The following is a 26,560-nucleotide window of genomic DNA, read 5'->3' on the forward strand; positions in this document are numbered from 1 at the left end:
ACAACCTAAGAAAATGAACAACCATGACCATGATTTGATGAAGAATGCAGAAAGAAATTGAGAAACCTATCCAACCAAAAACATAGAGACCCAGAACCTAAGCTGACACCTTCACTATGGTGAATCACTAAAACAATGCAGAAATACACTATGGAAAAAGAAGGAACAGCACGTCAGAAATCAGCTCAATGTAATAAGAATCCATATAATCTTACCACTTCTGGGAAAACCCTGTGTTGTTTGTTTCGAGTTATCTATTCAAAACAGATGTATGGATAAACCACTTCTCCAATATGTTTAGCTCTTTAACCAAGAACAAACAGCAAAAACATATTCAGGCTCAAATATAAATCTTAGAATCAACTATTAATGACTACCAGAACCCACTGGATTCTTGAATGAACTACAGGACAAAATACAAACCCTCCAACCCAAATAGGCCTGTGGAGTTGATAGTATCCTAAATGAAATGATAAAATTATACAGACCACAAATTCCAATTTGGCCAAACTTAGAGTTTAACATAATACTCAGCTCTGGCATCTTCCACAATATTTGGAACCAAGGACTGATTACCCCAATCCACAAAAGGGTTGACACATTTGACCCCAAGATCTACCGGGGGGATATGCGTCAACAGCAACCTTGGGGAAATGCTCTGCATTATCATTAACAGCGGACTCGTACGTTCCCTCAGCGAAAACAATGTACTGAGCAAATATCAAATTGGCTTTTTACAAAATTACTGTACGACAGACCACGTATTCACCCTGCACACCCTAATTGACAAACAAGCAAATCAAAACAAAGTCTTCTCATGCTTTGTTGATTTCAAAAAAGCTTTCAACTCAATTTGGCATGAGGGTCTGCTATACAAATTGATGGAAAGTGGTGTTTGGGGAAAAACATACGACATTATAAAACCCATGTACACAAACAACAAGTGTGAGGTCAAAATTGGCAAACACATTTCTTTCCACAGCGCCGGGGGGTGAGACAGGGATGCAGCTTAAGCCCAAACCCTCTTCAACATGTACAGTGGGGCAAAAAAGTATTTAGTCAGCCACCAATTGTGCAAGTTCTCCCACTTAAAAAGATGAGAGGCCTGTAATTTTCATCATAGGTACACTTCAACTGACAGACAAAATGAGAGAGAAAAAAATCCAGAAAATCACATTGTAGGATTTTTTTATGAATTTATTTGCAAATTATGGTGGAAAATAAGTAGAGAACTTGCACAATTGGTGGCTGACTAAATACTTTTTTGCCCCACTGTATACCAACGAATTGGTGAGGGCACTAGAACATTCTGCAGCACCTGGCCACACCCTACAAGAATCTGAAATCAAATGTCTACTGTTTGCTGATGATCTTGTGCTTCTGTCCTCAACCAAGTAGGGCCTACAGAAGCACTTACATTTTCTGCACAGATTCTGTCAGACCTGGGCCCTGACAGTGAATCTCAGTAAGACAAAAATAATGGTGTTCCAAAAAGAGGTCCAGTTGCCAGGACCACGATTACAAATGATATCTAGACACCGTTGCCCTAGAGCACACAAACTATACATACCTTCGGCCTAAACATCAGCGCCACAGGTAACTTCCACAAAGCTGTGAACAAAGGCAAGAAGGGCCTCCTATGCCATCAAAAGCAACATAAAATTAGACATACCAATTATGATCTGGATCTAAAAATACAATTGAGACTGCATGCAGAATTCTGCAAAAATATCCTCTGTGTACAACATAAAACACCAAATAATGCATGCAGAGCAGAATTAGGCCGATATCCGCTAATTATCAAAATCCAGAAATTAGCTTTTAAATTCTACAACCTCCTAAAAGGACACGATTCCATAACAAAGCCATCACCTACAGAGAAATTAACCTGGAGAAGAGCCCCCTAAGCAAGCTGGTCCTGGTGCTCTGTTCACGAAGCAAATAGACCACACAGAGCCCCAGGACAGTAACATAATTAGACCCAACCAAATCATGAGAAAACAAAAAAATTATTACTTGACACATTGGAAAGAATTGACAAAAAACTGAGAACTAGCATGCTGTTTGGCCCTAAACAGAGAGTACACAGTGGCAGAATACCTGACCACTGTCACTGACCCAAACGTAAGGAAAACATTGACTATGTACAGACTCTGAGCATAGCCTTGCTATTGAGAGAGGCCGCTGTAGGCAGACCTGACTCTCAAGAGAAGATGGGCTACTTGCACAATGCCCACAAAATGAGGTCGAAACTGAGCTACACTTCCTAACCTCCTGCCAAATGTATGACCATATTAGAGACACATATTTCCCTCGGATTACACAGATCCACAAATAATTTGGGAGAAAAAAAAATACCACCTGTGTGCCATCACAGCAGCAAGATGTGTGACCTGTTACCACAAGACAAGGGCAACCAGTGAAGAACACATACATCCTATGTTTATTTATTTTCCCTTTTGTACTTGACATGTTTCCCATGCCAATAAAGCCCTTGAATTGAGAGACAGCTGCATTTAGGCTCAGCCTAACAGCACTGATATTTACAGTGGACAGGCCATGGTTGGGACAACACCCTCTGAATTCTCTGAAACCATTCCCCTAATGAATTACATTATCCCTGCATCATTTGGCCCTGTGTCCTAACTCCTAACACTGGTGCTATAACAGGACAGGGAGAAGATGGTTGGAGGGAGGGAGTGGGGCTCCTGGGGCCCTCTAAGGGATACATAACATATGTCACAGTCCCTCCTTCTGTGGTCCTTCCTCTGTGGATGTGTGTGGGGGATGGAGGCTTGGGAGAATTCTAATGAAGTGAGATGGTAACGTCCTTAAGGCGGAGGTGGGCTTGTTGTCAATCTCAACACTGAGGCCAGTGTTATTGGATTTCCAGCTCCCACTAGGCGTCCTCCTCTGTCTGTGTGGTACACTCAGAGCCTAAATCCAGACTCGACCCATATTGTAGATGTGGCCTTAACCACTGCTATCTAAGGGGTTCACAGCATGGATCTCTCTCTCTCATTCTATCCTAATAAAGTTATCTTGCTAATACCCTGGTTTTCTGTACCCTAGGGCCGAGGCCAGTATACATGCTTAGATGAAGTGTTGAGTACCCTGACCTGTCCTTTGTGTTCAGGTTCTCGTCGTGCGTGTCATTCTACTCCATCCTGAACGAGCTGAATGACTACGCGGGGCAGAGGGAGGTGGTGGCCGAGGAGATGGGACACAAGGTGTACGGAGAGCTGATGAGGTATTCACAGGACCTCAAGTCAGAGAGGAAACAGGTGAGTGGCTTTGCTAGTAGTGGTACACTACTCCCTGGTAGAACATGCCTTCATTATGTACAGTTTGGTTATTTTGTTTACGCTGTAGTGAGTTTATTATAAATGTGTTTATTGAGATCCTCCTTTGTTGAGTTTTTGTTTGTGTTTTTTGACTCCACAGCACCTCCAGGAGGGCAGGAAGGCCCAGCAGTATCTGGACCAGTGTTGGAAACAGATGGACAATGTGAGAGAAGGGAGGGATAGAGGGAGGGAGGGCCACGGTGGCACAAGGCACAAAGGGGACAGGGAAAGGAGGGTGTGACACCTCCAGCAGGGACCTGCTCCCTTCCGCCGACTGCCAGACGCCTAGTCCTGCTGGGCTGCATGCAAGAGAGGGCCTAGAGGATTTCCACTTACCTACACAGCTCACACACACTCACACACATTTCAAATAGTACACAGGAAGATACATGCATAATAAAAGCAAGTGGACACACACACACTGACGAGAGGAGCATTCCTGCATTTCAGGCCTTTTCAGTCTCTGAGGCTCGATCATCTTTGCAGCTTTTAGGGCTTGTATAATTTCAGCCAGCTACAGCTGAGTCTCAGATTGAGAATGGCAGTGTTGTAATGCCTTAGGTATTCCTCTTTGTCACGTAATGCAACACAGATGTTCTGGCAGGAAGAAAGGATATATTTAGTTTTAGTTTTTTAGTTATCACTGGTGCCTGTTTAACCACTGCTATCTAAGGGGCTCACAGCATGGATCTCTCTCTCTCATTTTATCCTTACAAAGTTATCTTGCTAATACCCTGGCATGATAAGTGTTTTGCTCTCCATCTATGGCCTGTAGAAATGGGACAGGGTTGCAGGATTGACTCTCGGTTTTGAGAAGAGGTCAACGGGTCTTGACTAGTAATCTCAATCTCCCATTTGACTTTCTTAGAGCAAGAAAAAGTTTGAGCGGGAGTGCAAGGAGGCAGAGAAATCACAGATCAGCTATGACCGGTTAGACAACGACATCAACGCCACCAAGTCAGAGGTAGAAAAGGTAAGTCCTGACCTGGCTTGAGACATGACATGTACACTACCTACACTCATATACCTCAGAGGGTGGGATTTGCTATCTATATTGAGTGGTCCTGAATTCTCCCTCTTATCCACTGCAGGCAAAGTCCCAGTTGTACCTGCGCACACACTCGGCAGACGAGAGTAAGAACGAGTACGCTGCTCAGCTGCAGAACTTTAATGGGGAACAGTGGAAACATTTCAACGTGGCCATTCCACAGATATTCAAGGTAATCCACAGTCAGCCATTCTTCTCCAGGCTTCAACTTCTCTCTTGTCCCCTATTGGCCTGACAGATGGGAATCTGAGCTGTGATTGCCTAACAGGAAACCAGAAGGTCAGAGATCATTGTGTGTTTTCCGACCTCTCCAGAACCTGCAGGACATGGACGAGAGGCGGACAGTGAAGCTGGGAGAGACGTACCGGAGCTTTGCCGACGTGGAGCGCAGAGTCGTCCCCATTATCTCCAAGTGTCTGGAGGGTATGGTGACTGCGGCCAAGGCTGTGGACCAACGCAAGGTGGGTCTGGAGGATGGTACACCTGTATTTTATAGCATTGTGCCCTGTAGTTTGAGGTAGGGTGTACATCAGACTATCCTTTACCACAGTGCACGGAGCGGAGGCAGCACGTGGCATGGGTGGAGCAGGACCAGGACCAGTAGTTAGTCATCCACCCAGCAGCCAGGCCAGCGGTGAGGCAATTGCTCCCTGGGCTCTATTAAAGCTGGCCTCAGCCTCCACCAGTGTTTGTGTGGCATGACTGGTACTGGCAGTCTCCTCTCTCCTCCCCACCCACAGGCCTACAGGCTGTTGCTGCTGCTGGAGGCAGCTGAGCAGAGCTGCTCCCCACTCTATGTGACATGTTTTCATTTGATTCTTATTTATGCACTCAACGTGTGGTTTCTACCAGGGGCTGGGCTGTGGAGTACACTGCTGTCATGATATCCCAGAAAACATCATTTTAAAGAAATGTCAGTTGGTAATGTTTAATGTTCACTATCTTTCTTTCTCTCTCTCTTTCTTTCTTTCAGGACTCAGCGATTGTAGTGGAGTCGTTTAAGTCAGGCTTTGAGCCTCCGGGGGACTACCCGTTTGAGGACTACAGTCAGAACCTCTCCCGGACGGGCTCAGACAACACCATCAGCACCCCCAAGAATGAGGGGGGGGTCAAGCCAGACCCCAAACACTCCATCAGCAAAACAGCCAAGAACAAACTGTGGCTCTTTGGGAAAAAGCCGAAGGTGAGAGATCTGTCATCAGTTGATACTAACACATTCTCTCATTGTTTCAGTGTTAAATAACTTGTATTTATCTTTCTATGTTTATCTGTCATAACAGAGTGCACTGGTAGGTTTACACAACCGTCGTCTAACACCCTTTCTGTTGACTTACGGTAACTGGGTTTTGTAACAGTCACCTAGATCTAACATTTTCTACTCTATAACATCAGTCACTACACTTTGACCTACCAAAGGCCAAATTGTCTGTCTGTTAATCTATAACTTTTGGGGGGTTTGTGTTAGAGTAGCTTGCCATTTTCAGATGACTTGTCTAGTCCGTTGAAGGAGATGTTGGTGCTCATATTGCCTCTGATTTGCCTGCTCTTGTTTTGTCATGTCCATTCTTGTCTCTCACCTGAGGTTCTCTCAAATGTCATCTTGCTTCACTGGAGTTTCTCCTGCTGAGATTTGTTTTGTGGGATAATATGTTGAACCACATGTTTATCACTTCTTTATAGAAACAACACCATGAGAGTGGTTGGGAGGTTGACCAACCCTTTTTTGTTGCCCCCCCCCCGACCTGGCCCCTCGTCAGCCACTCTATTTCCTAAATTTGCCAGTGACCCCATAGCTTTCTGTCTGTCTGAAATGAGAACGGTCAAACCCAGGATAGCGTCTTTCAGGGGTCTTAAACGAAGGGTAAGACTAAGAGCATGTCAGTGTGTTTGGGTTTGCAGTGATTTACCTTTCTCTCTCTCTCTCTCTCTCACTTCTCACCTCTTCTCTGATGTTTAATCAGGTTGCTTTTCACTAGTTAGGATCAGGGGTATGTTGAAATCACAGGATTCAAATGTCATGATTGAGTCTGTGTCTAGTGTGAAATGCAGGAAGCGATATTGAAACTGTAGGTGGTATATGGATGTGGTGGTGGTGGTGGTGAAATGCAGGAAGCGATATTGAAACTGTAGGTGGTATATGGATGGGGTGGTGGTGGTGGTGACATGTCGATGTAACATGAAGGTTAACTGTATTGTACCTCGTCATGAGCCACCCAATATACTGTATGATGGCTACACAGTCTGAATGACACAAGGTAGTATTACCGGACCATTGATTGTGTGTCACCCCTGTGTGTCTCATTGGTTTCTGGCTGAAGGACCTGGTTTAATTTCCTTAATGGATGGCTGAGGTGATTCATGGTGTGTCTGCAGTAAAGAGACAGACTTCCTGGAAACAACCCTCTCTCTGTGCTCTAAATTGCATCGCATCATCTAGAAGGGGCTTTTAAAATGTCAACTTGTTTTTAGTATACCTTGAGAACAGTGGATTCTCCTTGGAGGATAGCCTTTCCGATACATGATACAACACATTATGTGCAGAATCATTCAATCACTGAATATAAATAACACACATTATGTAACATTGTGGCAAGTATAACTTCACCCAGATTGAGACACTAAACATGCTCATCAGATTGTGCCTACTTCTGTCCTTAACATTTTTGGGTAACTTTGCTCCAAACAGAAAATAGCCACACCCTTGTGATAGTTTGATGCTGTGCTGTTAGTTACCATGGTAACCTACATGAGCCACGTACGTGTTGACAACCTTTTTTTGGGGTCTTTTTTTCTATTGGCCTTTTTTAACACAGTGGTCAGTGGTGTGATGTCTCCACTGCGAGAGCTAGTTTGTCCCGTCTAGTGGAGTTCTATAGCACATGTCCAGTGTTACAGATACTTCTTGAGTGAGATTTTCAAACCTACTCTTTCCCTGGTCTCTCCTACTGTCATTCTCTTGGTTCTTGCTGTGGAAAGATGTCTAGAGCCCATGAGTGACTGTCATTTTGACTAGAAAGTATACTGATGTGATTTCAGGCTCCATCACTGGAGGACTTCAGCCACCTGCCTCCTGAACAGAGACGCAAGAGGCTCCAGGCTCGGATAGACGAGCTCAGCAAAGAACTACAGAAAGAGGTGGACCAAAGGTAGGCCATTGGAACACTTTAACACGGCATTCTATCTTATACATTGCCCATGTTTCTGCTCCATTAGTATTTCAGTGCCATTTGTTCAATTGTTTGTGTACGATGTTTTCCCATTGTGACTGTGTATCCAGAGATGCACTGAACAAGATGAAGGATGTGTATGAGAAGAACCCTCAGATGGGTGACCCCCAGAGTCTCCAGCCCAAGATATCAGAGACCATGTGCAACATGGAGAAACTGCGCTCTGAGATCCACAAGAATGAGGTAGGTCTTCCCAGCCAAGAGCCCTGGAGCCCCAACCAGAGAGCAGAGGGTAGGGGAATGGAGGGGAGCCTTCACAGCACATCTGGAGACATGGTGACTGGGTTGAGGTTTACAGTGCTGAGTTAGCCCCCTCTGGGGGATGACTATATACACTGTTTCTCTTTGTCAACAGCACACTGAGTAGAACAGGATATGACTGCCAGAGTACAGTATGTGAGCGGAGCTTGCCCAATTTGACTGGAGCGTGGAACTAGATTCCCGAAGGCTGGAGCGTCAGCCTTCTCGCCTGCTCCAGTACCGCTCACTTCACGAGCTCAGGGCATGCCCGTCCCAGCATGCATTTGTAGTCTACTTGTGTGCTGCTTTCCCCTAGCTTTAGCTATTGTCATCAAGTAAGCTAAATATTTTCATAAAGAAACTGATAAAACACACAAAATCAAGGTGACTTACAAAGATGAGGATAGAGCAAGAGAGGGAGTGTGGCGATGAACTAAAGAATCATTGTGGAATCTGAAAAGACACATATCCCAAAAGCATGATGGTGTACTTACTACGTGCACATGTTTAAAAGAAAGGAACGAGGTGGGTAGATAACTGTGTCACTGTAGCAAAGTATTTATACACTAAGAATAAGATCACTTAAAAGTTCATTTTTGTTCTCTTATCTATACAATAGGCCATAATTGAATTTGACCCAATAGGCCTGGCATATTCCCAATTTCAAGGAGCTTTCTGTTTTTGATCAGGTTATTTTGCCTAAAACCCTTTAGACCTACCTATAGAAAAAAACAAGGCAACTCTGCATCTCTGCTCAGCCTGGCAAGAGTGGACAAAAGGGTGTTTAGCATCCCCAGTGGCTCTGCAAGCACGGTGAGGATATTCTCCACTGCTTGCCTGCTCTCCAGGCACCATCGTATGAGCCTGAAGCCACACACTGGTCAAACTCGTGTTTCTAAAAATAAAATCAAAGGCACTGTCAGTTATACCTAAGGCATTTTTAGTTTAATTTGTGTTTCATTCTACGTAAGCCACAGCCTAAATGCGCGATTTATAGATGTATTCCTTTGTAGGCTATAGCCTTGAAATATTCTAGCCTAAATAATACATTTCCTTCTTAGGCTACCTGTCTGCTCTGGACCCGTTCAGTGTTTTTATGCTGTTTAATATGACATGTAGCCTATTTGAAATGATGAGCGCATCATACAGTCACCTTTTCATGTTTATCAAATACTTTTCATTCAAATCTTATGGTTTGGTTTCAATACTTCAAAACCAAATGGTAGATCCATGTCGTCACAAAGATCGATGGGTGTTGTTTCAATTGGGATTTTAATGAATGGAGCACATTTGGAGCGGAAGTTTTTTTTTTTCCTGTGAGAGGAACAGTTGGAAAGGATGTGGAGCAGCACAAGCACCGCTCCATGAATGATGAGCACCAGCACCGCTCCATGAATGATGAGCACCAGCACCGCTCCATGAATGATGAGCACCAGCACCGCTCCATGAATGATGAGCACCAGCACCGCTCCATGAATGATGAGCACCAGCTCCATGAATGATGAGCACCAGCACCGCTCCATGAATGATGAGCACCAGCACCGCTCCATGAATGATGAGCACCAGCACCGCTCCATGAATGATGAGCACCAGCACCAGCACCGCTCCATGAATGATGAGCACCAGCAGGTTTCCCCACCGCTCAACTCTGTTCACATGCTCTGAGGGCTGCTTGGATCTTCAGGGGGTTCCATCTACTACACTATATTGAAGGACTGGCTAAATGATGGCATATCAAGGAAAGGAATGAGTGTATCCACCGTGGGGTTGTGAACAGCAGTATGACTGTTATATGACTGATTCTCCCGCTGTTAATTTCCTCTCTCACTCTCACTCTCTCATACTCAGAGCTGGCTGTCGGAGGTGGAGGGAAAAGTGAGCACCAGAGGAGACCGAAGACCCAGTGCTGATGTCAACCATCACGCCCCCCACGGCAGAGAGAGGTCAGGGGGCACACAAACACACGAGGACTGGTATAGATCCTATCATGCGTAGTAGAGGGAGTCATTGTAGTGAAACGGGTGCCCATGGGCCATAGCGTTAAAAAGATCCACATTCACCAGATGTCTTTGTATAGATATAGAATGGAACACATTCTAGTTATGTCTGTCTTAGAATACTTAACATGGGTGGTGTCGTAATCATTTTCTGTAAAGGAACATGACTCAGTCACAGACTGACTGGAGCAGAATCCTACAGCTTGCAACTCACCGAGAGTTCGGTGAAAAGCTTGAGCTGGCACACACCCAAAAAGATTAGTAGAGGTACCTGTTAAATCCGTTTCTATCAGTGTAGAAGAAGGGGAGGAGACATGTTAAAGAAGGATTTTTCAACCTTGAGACAATCAAGACATGGATTGTGTATGTGTGCCATTAAAAGGGTAAATGGGCAAGATTCATTTAAGTGCCTTTGAACAGGGTGTGGCAGTAGGTGTAAGGCACACTGGGGTCGTGTCTGGACTATCATTAAATGTGCAGACTTATCTATGTCAAATCATTTCTCTAGCTTTAATTATTACGTGATTTAAACTAATCATGTAAACATTAACCAGGAAGTTGGGGCACCACCGAAAATGTTTATTACAATGTTATAATTTTCCGAATATAACTTCAGATATTTTAATATCTGATCAACTAGTCTTCTATTAATGAATCAGTTTTCATCAATTCTCCTTACTGTATGTCGCAAACCCTTGGATATCTGCACAAACCCTAGCCAAAATCATGATATAGCGATATACAAATTGGCTTAATTATTTATTTACTAACTAAATAATAACACATAATTACATGACAAACAAACAGTAGATATTGGTTTCTATTTCTATAACAATGATAGAAAAGTTCTTATTGGGCTAAGCCGATATGACTGCTTGGTAGACAAAGGAAAGGGGTGGGGAGAGAGGGAAAGACCAAATGGATTCACTACACAGTCTAATTATATTAATTGAAATGCTAATCCTTTGCACGTGAACGGCCGCTCATTCGAGAATAATTGCAGTGTACATATTTACGCCCGTATGTCGTTGTTTTCTCTTTTGAAATCCTCAATCGTCCTGTAGAGTTCATCAGTCTCTGGTTAACAATGTCACAATGTCTTTTGTGGTTGTAGTTGGTTGGAATGGATACTTCAGAGTACCATTCGGAAATGTTCTCATAGGATAGATGCTTCGGAGGTTGGCGGTATTTCTAGCTGCAGACTAGTAATTTGTGTCATCTAGAATTTGCTCTTATTCTGTAGTGATCGATAGTCTCAAGAGTTTAACCATTTCCAGCCTTGTAGCCAAAACTACAGCTGTATGGTCTCTGTGGCCTATAGAATTGTAGCCATTCCAACGTGGGGACTCTGTCCCAGCGTTCTCTTACTTAATGTATGTTTCGTAGGAATGGGTTTTATACACTTCAGAGAAAAGGGCGATCAATGACGCCGACATAATGTCTATGCTCACGTGGGCCTGCTTACTGACCTGGTTAACTTTTTATATGAAAACCCATATTTTCTCATTTAGAAGGTTAACATCACATATCTTTTCACAAATAGTTTTATGTTTAATCACATACGTTTCACAATATTTAGATATAAACCTGACAGCTGGGAAATGTACACTTTTAAGAGATACAGTTATTTGTGTTTCCTGTCCTTCATGAGATCACCAAATGAAACACACTCAGCATGACTATCCCTTTAGTGTCCACGGACAATTCCAACATTCTCAAAAATATCAATATTGTTTAGTTCTCCCATTTTGGGGATTAGGAGTTTTCAACGAAGAGAAGCTCTTTCTACAAGGTATTTATGACCTGTCTTAAAGTCATAAAACTTGTGGTGGGGAGAGTGAGAGAGAAGGTAGGAGCCACGGTATACACCCTCAAAAGGCCACGTCGTGACACCGGTTATAGCGTGTCAAGAAATGCAATGCTACTGGGTTTTTCACACTCAACCGTTTCCTGTCTGTATCAAGAATGGTCCACCACCCAAAGGACATCCTGCCCTGTGGAACCCTTTAAACACTTTGTAATCCATGCCTGATGAATTGAGGTTGTTCTGAGGGCAAAGGGGGTGCAACTCAATATTAGGAAAGTGTTTCTAATGTTTGGTACTCAGTTTATAATCTTCCTGTAATTTATTGGGTAAACCACCAACGTTTTTTTCAGGGTTATCATGAGTTCACCCATCTAAACCTGAGTGGCTGAGATGGAACTGACTCTCTCTCATCCTTCCCTTCTCTTCACCCTCTCTTCTCTTCATCCAGCCCTGAGGGCAGTTACACCGACGTCCCCAACCAGGAGCACCGCAGCCCCCCTCACCAGCCAGACCCCCGACAGGCCCACCAGCCAGACGAGTTTGATGATGAGTTTGACGATGACGACCCGCTCCCAGTCATTGGCCACTGCAAAGCACTCTACTCCTTTAACGGTACAGCACAGCAGAGCCAGTGATGCTCTCTGCATTTCACTGGCTCACTGTGTGTAGTGACAGTAATAGTGGTGGGCTTTCTGACTAGTGGAGCAGTATTTAGTATTTGCGTGAATGTGAATATGAACTGTGATATGTGCTATTCCTGTACAGTGTGATTCGTTCCCTGTGTGCAAACAGTATGCCTGTGTTGTGCTGTTGACCCCCAGGTCAGAACGAGGGTACGCTGTTGATGAAGGAGAACGAGGTGCTGTACATCATCGAGGAGGACAAGGGGGACGGCTGGACGCGAGCCAGGAAGCAGAGCGGAGAGGAGGGCTATGTGCCCACGTCCTACGTGGAGATCGCCATGGAGAAGAACAGCAAAGGTGCAGTCACCTACATCTGATCTGACCACCTGCATGGACTCCTATATCATATCCCCTCTTCCTCCTCTGGGGATTGCTGGTCAGAACAGCAGCCCCTCTTCTTTGTTCACTGTGTGAGCTCACGACAAACAAACACAACAGACATCCTGGTAGTGTAGTGACCTCCCTGTACAGGAGCTCTGTATCAATGAATTAAGCCATGTGTGTCTGTATGAGGACGTATCCATAGCCACCCTCTGTGGCAAGGGGACTCCTCCCCCACTTAAGACAGATTATTGTATTTCATATTTCAGAAGTGATTTGTGTTATGTTTGTTTTTAGTTCATGTGTCTTTTGTTTTTAGAAGGAGATGTTGTAATGCTCTACTGGTTTTTAGTTGTCAGTGGTGACAGATTTGGAAAATGAAAAAGAAACTTACCTGTTTTACTTTTGTATGGTCTTATATGTGTTATCAGCCATCTGTTGTGAGTCTCATATGTGAAGTGATCTGCTCCACCTATTTAAGACTGGAATGGAGTTAAACAGTCCTGGTAAGGACTGGCTTGTTTTGTGCCTATATGACTCATGCCTCCCACTACGGTACTACTCTTTAAGATAATCGTACACTCTCTCTCTTCGTGTGTGTCACAACAATGGCACCCTCTGGTGGTCAGGACTATATTACACTCAGAGGAGTAGTTGTACTGTCTCTGTCCTAGTGGTGTGGGTGGTGGCAGGTGTCAATGCTCTGTAGCCAGGTCGGTACAGTAACTCCTCTCCTCTCTCTCTCTCCTATTGGACTGCAGATTCCTGAGGGGAGCAGTGTGGCGAGGTCTTTGGTGGAGGGTACATGCTGAGTCTGTTCTGGGCGGGCAGAACAGGGGAGGGGAAAGGCTTGGCAGGTTGCATGTTTGCATGCACACGTCCATGGCCATTAACATGATTCCATAGCAGCAGAGACTCTTGGGATAGGAGCTATGCCTCTGTAGGAGGGGAGCATTCTTCCTAGACTGTGTCTGCCTAGACACAGCACAGAGTAACCATCCGACTGCAGCATAACAGCAGAATCCGGGACCGGGGAGGGGTCTTAGAGCTAGCAGCTTACAACATCATCATTTATAATGAGAGAACTACACTACTACTCACCTCTGTATTTCTGCTCCTCAGATAACGTCCAGCACTAACAGCCTGTCTTGTTGTTGCATTGTCATTCTATTGTTGGGAATGCCTGCCTGACTGTGCCACTCTCCTGTGGTCCCCTCACCTTAACGCGCTTCAGCATGTCTGTAACATGAACTGTCATTCCTTCATACAGGACTGGCCATGATGAATGCAGCGTCTTGGATGTAACTCTGTGGTCGCTCCCGCCGCCCATTCATTCACTTCTAATCTTCCTGTATGTCTTCTTCATTCTTCCACGTTTAGTTTTTTGTGTGCCTTGTTTTTGTTCTAACTGTGTTGATGGAATTGTTCTCATCGTGCTAGTGCGTGTGTGTGTTGAATGTCATCTCTGTCATGGTGTTGTTCAGTAACTTGTGGCACCGCATTCAGTCACTCAGGTCAGTGTAGGACTACTCTAGTCACAGACAGCCGGCTTGCCCGTCACACTACCCCCTCCTCACTCCTCCCTGCACCAGCACCAGACAAGAGGAAGGCTGGTGGGGTAGTGCAGTGACATCAGCACACCAGCAGAGGGCCTTCCTCCCTCACCAGTCAGTCACCACACAGGAACTCAGGCTCAGGCCAGGAAACCTGGAAGCTGAGCTAAAACAAACTACAAAGGCCATCCAACAACAACACTCCATGCATTATTTTCCTTAATAATATCTGAGAGAGAGGATGGACCCACTGAGTGCTCTTCCATTACTCTCTGCTGCACACAAGGACTCCAACCGACTCAGTCTACGCTGGCTTGCTGTGGTGCTGCTCTTGGGCCTGACCGCCACGTCTCTTCTCTGTCTCCGTGGAGCATCCTGGGGCCTCGGTGTGCTGCCATCTCCACACGAATGAGTGTTGCATTACCTTAACGTTCCTCTTTCAAGCGCATATTATATTTCTGATTGTGATGATACATATATTAACATATGTATACATATACCTGTATGTATATATGTAGTTAATTGTATTACTGAATTGTATTAACATCTCTTTTATTTCATACTGAATGTGTTTTTATGGTGACTTTTTATAGGGTTTTAATCAGTCGTACCGTTAGCTCATAGTAACCATGCATTGTTTGTCAGAACATCCTTATGAATAGGGATATGATGCACTTTTGCCCTATAGCATTTTTAATGAAATATCAATGAATGAATGAATGAAATGGACTCTGTATGCTACCTTTTGTACAAATGTAAAGTGAGACAGCTGTGACCACTGTTATTATAGGAGGTGTAGAGTTCAGAACTACCACAAAATATAGGAATTTACTGCTTTTGATACTCCTCACGATTTTAAATGTAATTAATTTGGAAGTGAATTTAACTTGCATGATTCCCTTTAATTAGTATGAACATAATTGACATGGTGAGAGATCACCATGATCACCCATGTCGCTTAAAACAAAGAAAAGATGTGTCTTTTATCAGACTGACACAGGGTTTTACCCTGGCAGGATATAATATTCCCCTTTTTGCCGTTAATTTGGTGGTCCCACTTTGAAATGCTAATACGATCAGTGATTTAGTCCCTAATAATTACTTAAAGCTGTGAAAGTTATACCATATGTTCATCTTACTTGAACTGCATCTCTCTCAACTTCCTAGAGACAACCCTAGGTCTTAGACATCCAATGGAGGAACAGATCTTCTTCCTTGATGAATGTGCACTAACTAACACAGATAATGCTGTTTTAAAATGGAACAGCGCAGGTTATATACACCCTGCGATTCTGTTTAGTTTCATCATGTCATTCCGTTGCCTGGATGAGCTCATTTGAATGTTCACTCCTCTTTTGTTGAACTGGTGTATGTTATCAGAAATCAGAACTGGGGGGGAGAGTCCTTCCCTTTGTTTCAGTGACATCCCTTTGAGTAGCTTACCGAGGAGCATGAAGGTACATGCTTGACTCAACATATCTGGAGTTCACAGCAAATATTTAAGCGCTGTATATTGGCTACCTGCCTCTATTGTAGGCCTATTCATGTATTGACCCTTGACCCTACTCTACAATATCAACCGATATAGTAATACTGGTTAAATCCCTGATGGACATGTAATTGTTGATCAAAATCAGAAGAGGAAGTCAAGGTTTAAGTTGTTAATGTGTAAGTAGTTGTTTTTTTAATATGAAGTGCGTTAACCCATTCATGTCTGCGGTGTGTGTCTGGCTATCCTCCATCAGTAATAACAAGGATTTTGACAAGCTTGTCTCTAATGGCCTAAAACGGTGCTGGACCGACTTGTTGGCACCACAGTGCAAGTGGCCTTCAGTGATGACACTTTTTGATGATGGATATGTAGGTTTCTCACTAGCATCCTTAACCAAATGTTATGCCATGAAGGGATTTTCATTTTGGACTGAAACTGAGCTAAATCATAGCCATCATGCTGTAGTTCTGATCATTATGCAAAACTTAACAATAAGTTTTAAGACTCAGTAATATTCACGCTTATGGTGGCAAATTCATCTAATGACAGAAAAGTAGATATGAGAATGTCGCTGTTGTCTTATTTGAACATATATTGTAATAACCAATTGCAGTACTTCTATTTCTTCATGTTGTGCACATCTTTTTACTTTTAATGTTGTGAGACACTTTGTGTGGGAAAAAAATATGTTCTCTCAAATTGTTCTAATAAACAAACACATGAACAAACATTGGCATCTTTTTGAAGACCTCATTAACATCTCTGTATACCCGTTGCAAAACCTTCTGGTTGATGCTTATTTATAAAACCCTCTTAGGCCTCACTCCCCCCAATCCGAGACATCTACTGCAGCCCTCATCCTCCACATACAACACCCATTCTTGTCAGTAAAAGGTCCCAAAAGCACACACACGTCCCTGGGTCACTCGTCTTTTCAGTTCGCTGCGACTGAAAACTTTTGTCTACCTTCTTGCCCTTTGTGCTTTTGTCTGCCCAATAATGTTTGTACCATATTTTTGTGCTGGCATGTTGTGTTGTCATGTGTTGCTGCCATGCTATGTTGTTGTCTTAGGTCTCTCTTTATGTAGTGTTGTCTCATCGTGATGTGTGTTTTGGTCTATATTTTTAATCCCAGTCCCCGTCCCCGCAGGAGGCCTTTTGGTAAGCCGTCATTTTAAATAAGAATTTGTTCTTAACTGACTTTCCTAAACGTATATGTGTTCCGAAGTTGTTACTCAGACACTTACTCAGACACCTGCATGTCATTTCTTTGTCTATTTCTTGCCACAAGAGTTCATATCAAGATATTACAATGAATAAGCAGCTATTTACAGGTCAATAATATTTAAGAGGGAAATATATTACACTGTCTAGCATTCATATGCTCACATTAAATATGTACACCTTTTACCATTCAGGATTATCCAGATGAACTCGTATACCGTGACATCTGAGGAACATTGAACATGAAGCAGACAGTTGAAGAACTAGTTAATGTACATGCAGTATATATTACATAGTATTTTAGACCATATACGGTAACTGCCTCTTGTATAGCGACCAAACGTCGTCCTTTACGTCTGTTTCATCATTTCATGTCCTCTGTCATTTTGTTGAACCCTTATAACAAGGGTGTTACATCTCAGTCCCTACTTTAGTGATACATTCATACACCCATTTCTTTCAGAAAGTCTTCTCGGGTCGTCCTCTTGGTCTCAGTGCGGTCAGTGTGTTCTCCTCTCTGCCACATCCACTAGGATGACTTCTGCTGCACATACACTGAGCGTAGAAAACATTTGGAACACCTGCCTAACATTGAGCTGCACCCCCTTTCGCCCTCAGAACAGCCTCAATTCATCAGGACTCTACAAGGTGTCGAGAGTGTTCCACCAGGATGCTGGCCCATGTCGACTCCAATGTTTTCCACAGTTGTGTCAAGTTGGCTGGATGTCCTTTGGGTGGTGGACCATTCTTGATGCACACGGGAAACTGAAAAAGCGTGAAAAACCCAGCAGAGTTTCAGTTCTTGACACACACAAACCGGTGCGCATGGCACCTAATACCATTACCCTGTTCAAAGGCACTTAAATATTTTGTCTTGCCCATTAACCCTCTGAATAGCACACCTACACAATCCTTGAACCTGTCTCCTCCCCTTCATCTACACTGGTTGAAGTGACATCAATAAGGGATCATAGCTTTCACATGGTTCATCTGTCATGGAAAGAGCAGGTGTCCTTAATGTTTTGTACACTCAATGTATATGGTGCAGATCTGTTTTTGCTATCATGCCAACTCCCTTTCACTCATTGTCATTCCATTGGCTTGACAATGACAGCAATGGAGTAGGCAGGAGCACAAACAGATCTTGGACCAGGCCACCCCCCCTCCCCCCTCCTGCGTTACTGAGGGAAATATTTCCCCTTCATAAGAACACACTCAATATCCTGCCACTGCCAGGGAAGAGTTCCAACTGGATCTCAGACACTCTCCCTCCATTGGACAGGTTGGGAAATCACAGTAGTCTCGCTATGCAACCATCTTCCTCATCCTTAGTCAATACGGGGCACAGTTTGTCCTCTCTGTTAACCAGCCTGAAGGTCCTTTTACAACCCACCAGTGTTCACTAATACAGTCTGTTTACTACAGGCTCGGTTTAGAGTTCTGTGTGTTTGACCGCTGGCTCCAGCTTTCTGGACAAAGCAGTTAGGATGAGTGTGAACTTGTCGTATCTCTCCGTCTGGTTGACGGCCGCCCCTCTGCTGCCCCACAGCAGACGCAGCTGAAAGTCTGTTTTAAAGATCTCCAGCAGGTCCTCGTCAGCCTGGAAGTCTGCACATAGAAAGAGGAATAAATTATCGTTAGCCTTGTAGCACATCATACCAGCTTAGTCATGCATCTGTTATAGTGTCTTAAGCAATCTCGGGCATTATGAAAAAAGCTGTGACGTTTTGGACAAGAGCATTTGTTGAACAAATAATGTTAACAGCTGTGAGCACTATCTAGCAGAAGGTGTGGAGTGTATTACCTTTCAGGACGTGTTCAGTGTTGGCGGTGTATGAGTCAGCATTGTGTGCCACGCTGCGGGCCTCCTCTAGGTGACGCAGCATGATCTCACAGCCCTGGTCGTTGCTCTCCCACAGTTCCATGCCCTCGAACGCCACCGCTGGGCGCTCCATCAAGATGAGCAGGGGCATTAGTAGGGGCACCGTGGTGCCAGTCGGGGGCATGTCCACTACACACACACAGGGACACGGTCAGAGACTACAACTGCACTTAAGCTCTGTAAGAGCACCAAGGAGGCTCTATTGAAGTGCTTACCTGTTCCTTCATACAGGCCCTTGTAAAAGGGCTTGAGAGACTTCTCGTATATGATGGCAGTCTGAGTGTATTTCCTCCTCAGCATGGTCCAGGTGTGGTCTAATCGTGTGATCTGTGGTCAAGGGCATATATACGGTATGTTAGGAAACAAACAGCACAATCACAATATCCCTAGGGACATCTGCCTTTAAATACTAATCTCAGAACACGTGGTGGGGTTGGGGGACCATGTCTGGCTGTATTGAGTGGGGTACCTGAGGCATGTCCAATGCTTTCATGATGGAGGAGAAGGCGTACAGGTCCCCCATGGAGTCCTTCAGTTCTAGAGCCACCATGATAATGCGGTTCAGCGTGGCGGTTCGCTCCTCCAGACTTCCTGTGCAGCCCAGGATGTCCACGGCAACCCCGATGGCCATGGTGTGGTGCCTGAGTTACACAACGGAGAGTTCAGTCATGAGTGCCTTGTGTCTAGATGTGGGTTCCTATCACCTGAGGCGTGTGTCAGGTGGGTTTGGGTGTGTATGTGTGTTTACCTTTCCATCAGGTCTCGACGCAGCTGCCTGCCGTGGGGTAAGGTCACCAGCTCCAGACCAGAGGACACACCCATTTGACCTTTCACCTCCTCAGAGACACCAAGTACCCTAGCAACCTGTCAGGTACATAACCATTTTTTAGTTAAGCTATAGGAGGATGGAAGTGTTTTAGAATGGTCACGTTTGGGGAAATCCTATCATTGTTTATGAGTTCCTTCTGACTGAATTAAACAAGAGACATCTTTATTGAATTCCACAGCCACCTTACATAACGTTGTGCCATAGCTGTTTTTAACAACACATAAAGATGTTTCCCTCAAGACTAGACACCCAGTCATGGGTTTGGCTACAGAGCATTTTTGGTGCATCTAACTAAATAACATTTACTGGTTTCATTTGGCCCTTTGTGTAGTGTACCACTCACAGACAGACATAAGGCACCTGACTGTCTCTGAAATGCAAAATACCAACGAGAGGAAATGAATGAAATGCCAGTCGTCTCTGATGCCCTCTGTGTGCCTGACTGTCCAGCCCCTAAATTAGATGCTGCTGAAGAATAAGACATGTATCACGCAAACACAAACTGTCCTGCAAATCTCCCATTCATATTAATTAATGATGTACACTGACATTTCTTTTATGATCTCAAGTTGGGATTCAACCCTGAGTGCTCAGACATACAGTAGGCCTAGTGCGGTAGAGAATGTCCTGTGGGTAATCTGGGTATGGTGTAGTGGGACAGTGCAGTACCTGGCAGTCTGCCATGAGGATGTGCTTGGCAATGATGTGGTGGTCTTTCTGAACGAGCAGTTCTTTGGCTCTCTTCAGCACACTCATCTCCAGGGGTTTGTTCTCTGCAGGCAGTAGCCTGGATTCAAACTCCCCCGGCCGGAACGTAGACGCGGTCTCCAACACCGGCCGCCGGAAGCTCCTCTCTTTCTCCTCCCCTGTCTTCTCTATCTCATCCAGCTCTCCTTTCCTCTCTTGTTCCACCTCCTCCTCTTCGCTGCCATTCTCCAGGGCTTCGATGGCATGGTGGTAGGAGCTGCGGTCCAGTTTGGAGCCATGGCTGCTCTTCTCATTCTCCTCTGTCCTCAGCCTCTCTACGTAGCTGTTGATATTGTTGTTGTTGTTAGGCTGGGGGCCCAAGCCTGGAGCCTGGAGCCTGTCCCAATCCGCTGGGCTGCAGGGGCTCAGCTCAAAGTAGTTCACCTCCGGGCTGCGGGGCTGGGGAGACTGGAGAGCCTGGGTCAGATGCTGCTTCTTGAGCTTCAGTGGGGGAACAGGGGGACCTGGGGCTGGGCTGGCCAGAGGGGCCAGGGGTTGCAGGTGTGGGGAGTGGGGTATCCTCATGGCGGGCACCTTGCTGGGCTTGGGGGGCGGCTTGGGGCAGAGCTGGCTTTCTGAGCCCCGGATGGCCTCTCCGGCCTGGGTCTCAAAGGCCATCCTCCTTGGCACAGTGGGACTGAGGGCCGGCTCACTGCCCGTCCTGAACACTGGAGACTGGGACCGAGGCTGATGCTCCATCAGCTGGGACTGGGGCTGGGGCCTGGAGCCTGGGGAGTGACAGGGGACCATCATTACCTGAACCTGCACACTGCAGCCTAGTACATACAGCTAGAGCCATGTCTGTGTTGTGTGGCTGTGGAGCTGCTGTGATGGCTGCTGTATTTTATTCCAAAGACTCAGACATCAAGCACATCTATCCATTTCCATTTCATCTTTTATCTGCTCTGTAATCCTTTCAGAAATATATTTATCGCCATCCTTAGCTAATGTCACAATTCTCATTTCTGAGCTGAGGGTACAAAGCAAAGTTTTGAAGGCTTGTCGGGGCTGTAAATCCTCTGACAACAGGATATGAGAGAGAGAGGGCGAGAGAAGGTACCTACCTAGAGGAAGAAAGCTCTCTGACTGGTGGGTTTTGAGAGGCAACCTTCTCTCCTGAACGTGGTTCAGACACGCCGGCTGGCTTCCACACTTGTCTTTGTTCCTGATGGACAGAAAGAAAGAAACAGAGAGAGAGAGAGAGAGAGAGAGAGAGAGAGAGAGGTCAATTGGACTGAGCCCTTTAGCTACCAACAGAGGCATGTCCACTGGGCACACCACACCACTAACCCCTACTGAAACCTGATACATTGACGCAGTGTTTATGTAAAATGGTACTGTGTAATTTGAGGGGGTATTTTTTATCCTGGTTTGCCTTGGCATTGTGCTCAGAGGTTGGTATTCTCCATCCAGGCTAAACATCACTCCTTACTTACTTTGCCTCAGTAATGGTTTATTGTAGATATATACTTATCTCTGTGACTCCCACATTAGTGTGACAAATTTGGAGTGCACATGTGTTGTTTGCATGGCAGGCTATACATGAACATTATACAGATCCAATTCCATTTGGAGTGACCCCTGTATGACGGAATGTACAGTGTCTATATAAGCTCCTGGGTGCAGAGGAGAATAAAATGAACTTTAATGTCGTAATAAATCAGCTGCAGGAAAGCATCTCCATTGTACCATTGTAACACACTAGCAATTCACCATATCAAGAGCAGACAACCCTGAACCTCCTTAGATAGCCTACTAACCTAAGCAGGTTCCCCCGTTCAAGGCTTTGGTCCTGGGTGTGTCCGTTCATGATGTTGAGGCTCAGGCGTTTGGAGGTCTGGCTCTTCCTCTCTGGCAGGGTCAGACCGGTCTCCACACGGACACAGGCCACCCCATACTTCTCCTCTAGGCAGCGCAGGGGCAAGGCCCTGTTGATGGGCTGGAAGATGATGGCTCCCACCACCTCTGTCACTGGCTTCCTGTTTCCCACGTAGTAGCGCACTAGGGCAGGCACGCTGTCGAAGCCCTCCTTCTCAAACAGGTACTGCACCCGACAGTAGGCCTCGTTCATGGCCACCACCATCTTATTGATCTTGAAGTGCTGCGGGCTGTTCTTCCACTGGCAGGTCAGGACGTAGTTCCCAGGGTTGGACAGAGAGTCCCGGATCAGGAAGTCCCCGTCTCTCTGGATCAGGTTCTCTGCCACCTGGACACCAGAGGACACGTGTTGAGCACATATAGACAGGCATACTGTATAGCTCATACAAATGGCTGTATTTTCAATATCACACAGTTGGACCTGTGTTTCCGTTTGTCACACTTGTCTCACAGTTGGATTTGTGGCGACAGGTGTTCTAGTCCCTCTCACTGAATGGCCTCATTAACCTGCTTGGCTCACTGAATGTTTTCTCTAGGACTACTGTTACTGTACTATAACATCCTGATACCTCCCAGCAAGCTCTCTAAGCCCAGGCCACACAAAGCCAAACAGGAACTCATAGTCAGAAGGGTCAAGTGTCCAAGCCCCCAGTGTTGTGTAGAAACTCTCATACATTGGTCCACACTCTTGATCATTATAATCATATAATATCATTATAATCATCCAACGGGTTTTGGAGAGGCGAAGGTCGAGTCATGCATCCTCCCAAACATGACTCCCCTAATTCATCTTCTTAACACCCGCCCGCTTAACCCGGAAGCCAGCTGCACCAACGTGTCAGAGGAAACACCGTTCAACTAATGACCGAAGTCAGCCTGCAGGTGCCCAGCCCACCACCAGGAGTCGCTAGAACGCGATGAGCCAGGGAAAGCCCCCCCGGCCAAACCCTCCCCTAACCCGGACGATGCTGGGCCAATTGTGCGCCACCCTATGGGACTCCTGGTCACGGCCGGTCGAACCCGGTCCGTAGTGACGGCGATGCAGTGACTCAGACTGCCACGTCACACAGGAGGCCACCTGTTTGGTTTTTGAAAATGTCTGAATAATATTTTGTTAAATAATAGTCTTTTTTTTAAATTGGTCCACACTCCACTCCACCACATACTCCACTCATTCCTCCAAACATTTAATTACCTTACTATTTAATTAACTTAGTATTGAACTAAGTATTTATGTTTATATAATCATGAGTTGGAAGGTTAAGGGTTTCTAATTAGACTTTTTAAAAGCCCTCTTCACAATGGGGCCGCAGTGACACCAGGAAGGAGCTTATTAAACCTGATTAGCATCACTTGGCAGCATGAATGCTGTTTTTCAGTATCCTTACATAGTCTCTGTCCTACTGAGGAGGTGCAGGCTGAGCCGTAAAACTGAGCACAGCTGTGTGTGTGTTTACCAGTCTTATGCCACCCTGTCACGACTGCAAGGACAAGCTCAAAAGAGTTCAATTTCTTATTCAGGGGCAATGCTTTGGGTTTATAAAGCCAGTCTGACGCATTGAAAGTCATTTGATTTATACCTCATGAAACTGCTCATTTATATTAAGATCCATGTTAAATCCATTAGCCATGCAATGTTGTTTATATATTTCTAATAGACATCTGTTGTGAATTAATTTTGTTGTGAAATTTACTATCCTCGATGCACTGGCATGGAGAGAAACCTCAATCACCTGAAGCCTGGAGCTGCTGATGTGTATCGTCTAATGGTAGAATGGGAGTGGACTGAGCTGGTCTTACTAGTTCTTGTTGAGAGACGCACAGTCTTGTGGGTAAACATGACAGTGTGTAATGTACCGTGTGGAGCTAGCCAGTGATGAGAATTATAGAGGCGTGGTCAGTGCCAGATCAGTGAACCAGCGGAAGGCAATAAGATAAGATGTCATTAATAAATGGTGTCATGTCATCTGATTAAGACCTGTGTGTGTGCTGAGAGACAGACTGAGCATCCTCACTGAAGCTGAGGTTCATGGAAAGAGCTCTGCGGTCTGAGCTCTCAGTACTACAGTATGTACACACACAGACGCAGTGTGTGTGTGTCAGGGCCACTCTGTTCTCACTGACAAGTTCTCAGTGACAAGCTCTTAGTGAGATAATGATGAAAGCACAAGGTTGAAATTAAGTCCATTTCAATTAACCATGCAGCAGCGGGTGTCAAGCCTCATTCAGCCACAGCACGTCAAAGTGACAGCCTCACACCATGGATTCAATACAGCCAGTGCTGTAGAACGGACCTGACAAGATAAATACTTATCTCTGTTGTTGACTTGTCCTTATTTGTCTGATTCTGATCTGGCTCAACCAGTTTCAGACAAGCTGCCAGAGAATGAATCTGCTCTGTGTACATAGGCACTCATTTGAGCTGAGCCCAGGGTGTGAGGATGTCATCAGTGTTCTTCCTCATCCCCCTGATCTGATCCTGCTGTGCTGGGATCTGTCACAGTCTGTCACAGTCTGTCATAGGAGGAGGCTAAGTCCCCACCCTCAGCCATGTAGCTTTCACTCTGCAGTCCACATAAAAGAAAGCTCCCTTCTGGAAACCTCTAGACACTCAGGGAGTTTCACATATTTATGACAAGAACTGCCAAACAAAGTGTCTAAGCTCCCTGACTCTCCATTCACACAGTAGTCCACAGAGTGACCAAACAAAGCATTGTTTGGGATGTCATTATAGAGACGTTTGATTGAGCTTGGAAAAGGTTATGTCTGCCCAGCTGTCCTGCCCTGCGCGGGTATGCGGAAGGTTTTGCATGGTTGTCATGTTTTCAGAGCAACAGTGCATTTCACTGTCAGTCTACACCTGTTGTTTACGAAGCATGTGACAAATGTTATTTTACTTTATTTGCTGTGATTCCTCCACAGAGTGGGTGGGTGACCAACAGGCAGTGCTGTGATTCCTCTACAGAGTGGGTGGGTGGGTGACCAACAGGCCGTGCTGTGATTCCTCCACAGGGTGGGTGGGTGGGTGACCAACAGGCAGTGCTGTGATTCCTCTACAGAGTGGGTGGGTGACCAACAGACAGTGCTGTGATTCCTCTACAGAGTGGGTGGGTGACCAACAGGCAGTGCTGTGATTCCTCCACAGAGTGGGTGGGTGGGTGGGTGACCAACAGACAGTGCTGTGATTCCTCTACAGAGTGGGTGGGTGACCAACAGGCCGTGCTGAGATTCCTCTACAGAGTGGGTGGGTGACCAACAGGCAGTGCTGTGATTCCTCTACGGAGTGGGTGGACCAACAGGCAGGTGACCAACAGGCAGTGCTGTGATTCCTCCACAGAGTGGGAGGCAGTGCTGTGATTCCTCTACAGAGTGGGTGGGTGACCAACAGACAGTGCTGTGATTCCTCTACAGAGTGGGTGGGTGGGTGACCAACAGGCCGTGCTGTGATTCCTCCACAGGGTGGTTGGGTGGGTGACCAACAGGCAGTGCTGTGATTCCTCTACAGAGTGGGTGGGTGACCAACAGACAGTGCTGTGATTCCTCTACAGAGTGGGTGGGTGACCAACAGGCAGTGCTGTGATTCCTCCACAGAGTGGGTGGGTGACCAACAGGCAGTGCTGTGATTCCTCCACAGAGTGGGTGGGTGACCAACAGGCAGTGCTGTGATTCCTCTACAGAGTGGGTGGGTGGGTGACCAACAGGCAGTGCTGTGATTCCTCCACAGAGTGGGTGGGTGACCAACAGGCAGTGCTGTGATTCCTCCACAGAGTGGGTGGGTGACCAACAGGCAGTGCTGTGATTCCTCCACAGAGTGGGTGGGTGACCAACAGGCCGTGCTGAGATTCCTCTACAGAGTGGGTGGGTGACCGACAGGCAGTGCTGTGATTCCTCCACAGAGTGGGTGGGTGACCGACAGGCCGTGCTGTGATTCCTTCACAGAGTGGGTGGGTGACCAACAGGCAGTGCTATGATTCCTCCACAGAGTGGGTGGGTGACCAACAGGCCGTGCTGTGATTCCTCCACAGAGTGGGAGGCAGTGCTGTGATTCCTCCACAGGGTGGGTGGGTGACCAACAGGCAGTGCTGTGATTCCTCTACAGAGTGGGTGGGTGACCAACAGACAGTGCTGTGATTCCTCCACAGAGTGGGTGGGTGGGTGACCAACAGGCAGTGCTGTGATTCCTCCACAGAGTGGGTGGGTGACCAACAGGCCATGCTGAGATTCCTCTACAGGGTGGGTGGGTGGGTGACCAACAGGCAGTGCTGTGATTCCTCTACAGAGTGGGTGG

At 45.8% G+C, this 26,560-nt stretch overlaps 2 protein-coding genes across 5 annotated transcripts in view; one reads left to right on the plus strand and one right to left on the minus strand.

Annotated features, from left to right (window-relative positions):
- fnbp1l (formin binding protein 1-like) overlaps window positions 1-16,442 on the plus strand; it is a 43,860-nt gene extending 27,418 nt beyond the window's left edge. The window contains exons 4-16 of one of the 3 annotated variants that reach the window (XM_024421577.2): window positions 3,137-3,284; window positions 3,445-3,507; window positions 4,213-4,317; window positions 4,436-4,564; window positions 4,707-4,853; window positions 5,366-5,575; window positions 5,673-5,681; window positions 7,429-7,538; window positions 7,670-7,802; window positions 9,708-9,802; window positions 12,112-12,275; window positions 12,485-12,643; window positions 13,429-16,442. In XM_024421577.2, coding sequence (XP_024277345.1) covers window positions 3,137-3,284; window positions 3,445-3,507; window positions 4,213-4,317; window positions 4,436-4,564; window positions 4,707-4,853; window positions 5,366-5,575; window positions 5,673-5,681; window positions 7,429-7,538; window positions 7,670-7,802; window positions 9,708-9,802; window positions 12,112-12,275; window positions 12,485-12,643; window positions 13,429-13,436 — 1,480 coding nt within the window. In that variant the 3' untranslated portion in view covers window positions 13,437-16,442. Of the gene's footprint in view, window positions 1-3,136; window positions 3,285-3,444; window positions 3,508-4,212; window positions 4,318-4,435; window positions 4,565-4,706; window positions 4,854-5,365; window positions 5,576-5,672; window positions 5,682-7,428; window positions 7,539-7,669; window positions 7,803-9,707; window positions 9,803-12,111; window positions 12,276-12,484 lie in introns of all 3 variants that reach the window. The other 2 variants (XM_024421575.2, XM_024421576.2) reach the window with 2 other exon arrangements.
- Window positions 16,443-17,892: 1,450 nt separating this feature from the next.
- LOC112250990 (breast cancer anti-estrogen resistance protein 3) overlaps window positions 17,893-26,560 on the minus strand; it is a 61,356-nt gene continuing 52,688 nt past the window's right edge. Inside the window, exons 5-12 of one of the 2 annotated variants that reach the window (XM_024421578.2) lie at window positions 22,155-22,600; window positions 21,459-21,559; window positions 20,317-21,122; window positions 19,567-19,682; window positions 19,288-19,459; window positions 19,034-19,145; window positions 18,741-18,947; window positions 17,893-18,544 (exon numbers count right to left, since the gene is read on the minus strand). In XM_024421578.2, the coding sequence (XP_024277346.1) occupies window positions 18,369-18,544; window positions 18,741-18,947; window positions 19,034-19,145; window positions 19,288-19,459; window positions 19,567-19,682; window positions 20,317-21,122; window positions 21,459-21,559; window positions 22,155-22,600 (2,136 nt within the window). In that variant the 3' untranslated portion in view covers window positions 17,893-18,368. The remainder of the gene's footprint in view (window positions 18,545-18,740; window positions 18,948-19,033; window positions 19,146-19,287; window positions 19,460-19,566; window positions 19,683-20,316; window positions 21,123-21,458; window positions 21,560-22,154; window positions 22,601-26,560) is intronic. The other variant, XM_024421579.2, reaches the window with a different exon arrangement.

This window comes from Oncorhynchus tshawytscha, linkage group LG05 (genome assembly GCF_018296145.1).
Source record: "Oncorhynchus tshawytscha isolate Ot180627B linkage group LG05, Otsh_v2.0, whole genome shotgun sequence".
NCBI classification, from domain to species: Eukaryota; Metazoa; Chordata; class Actinopteri; order Salmoniformes; family Salmonidae; genus Oncorhynchus; species Oncorhynchus tshawytscha.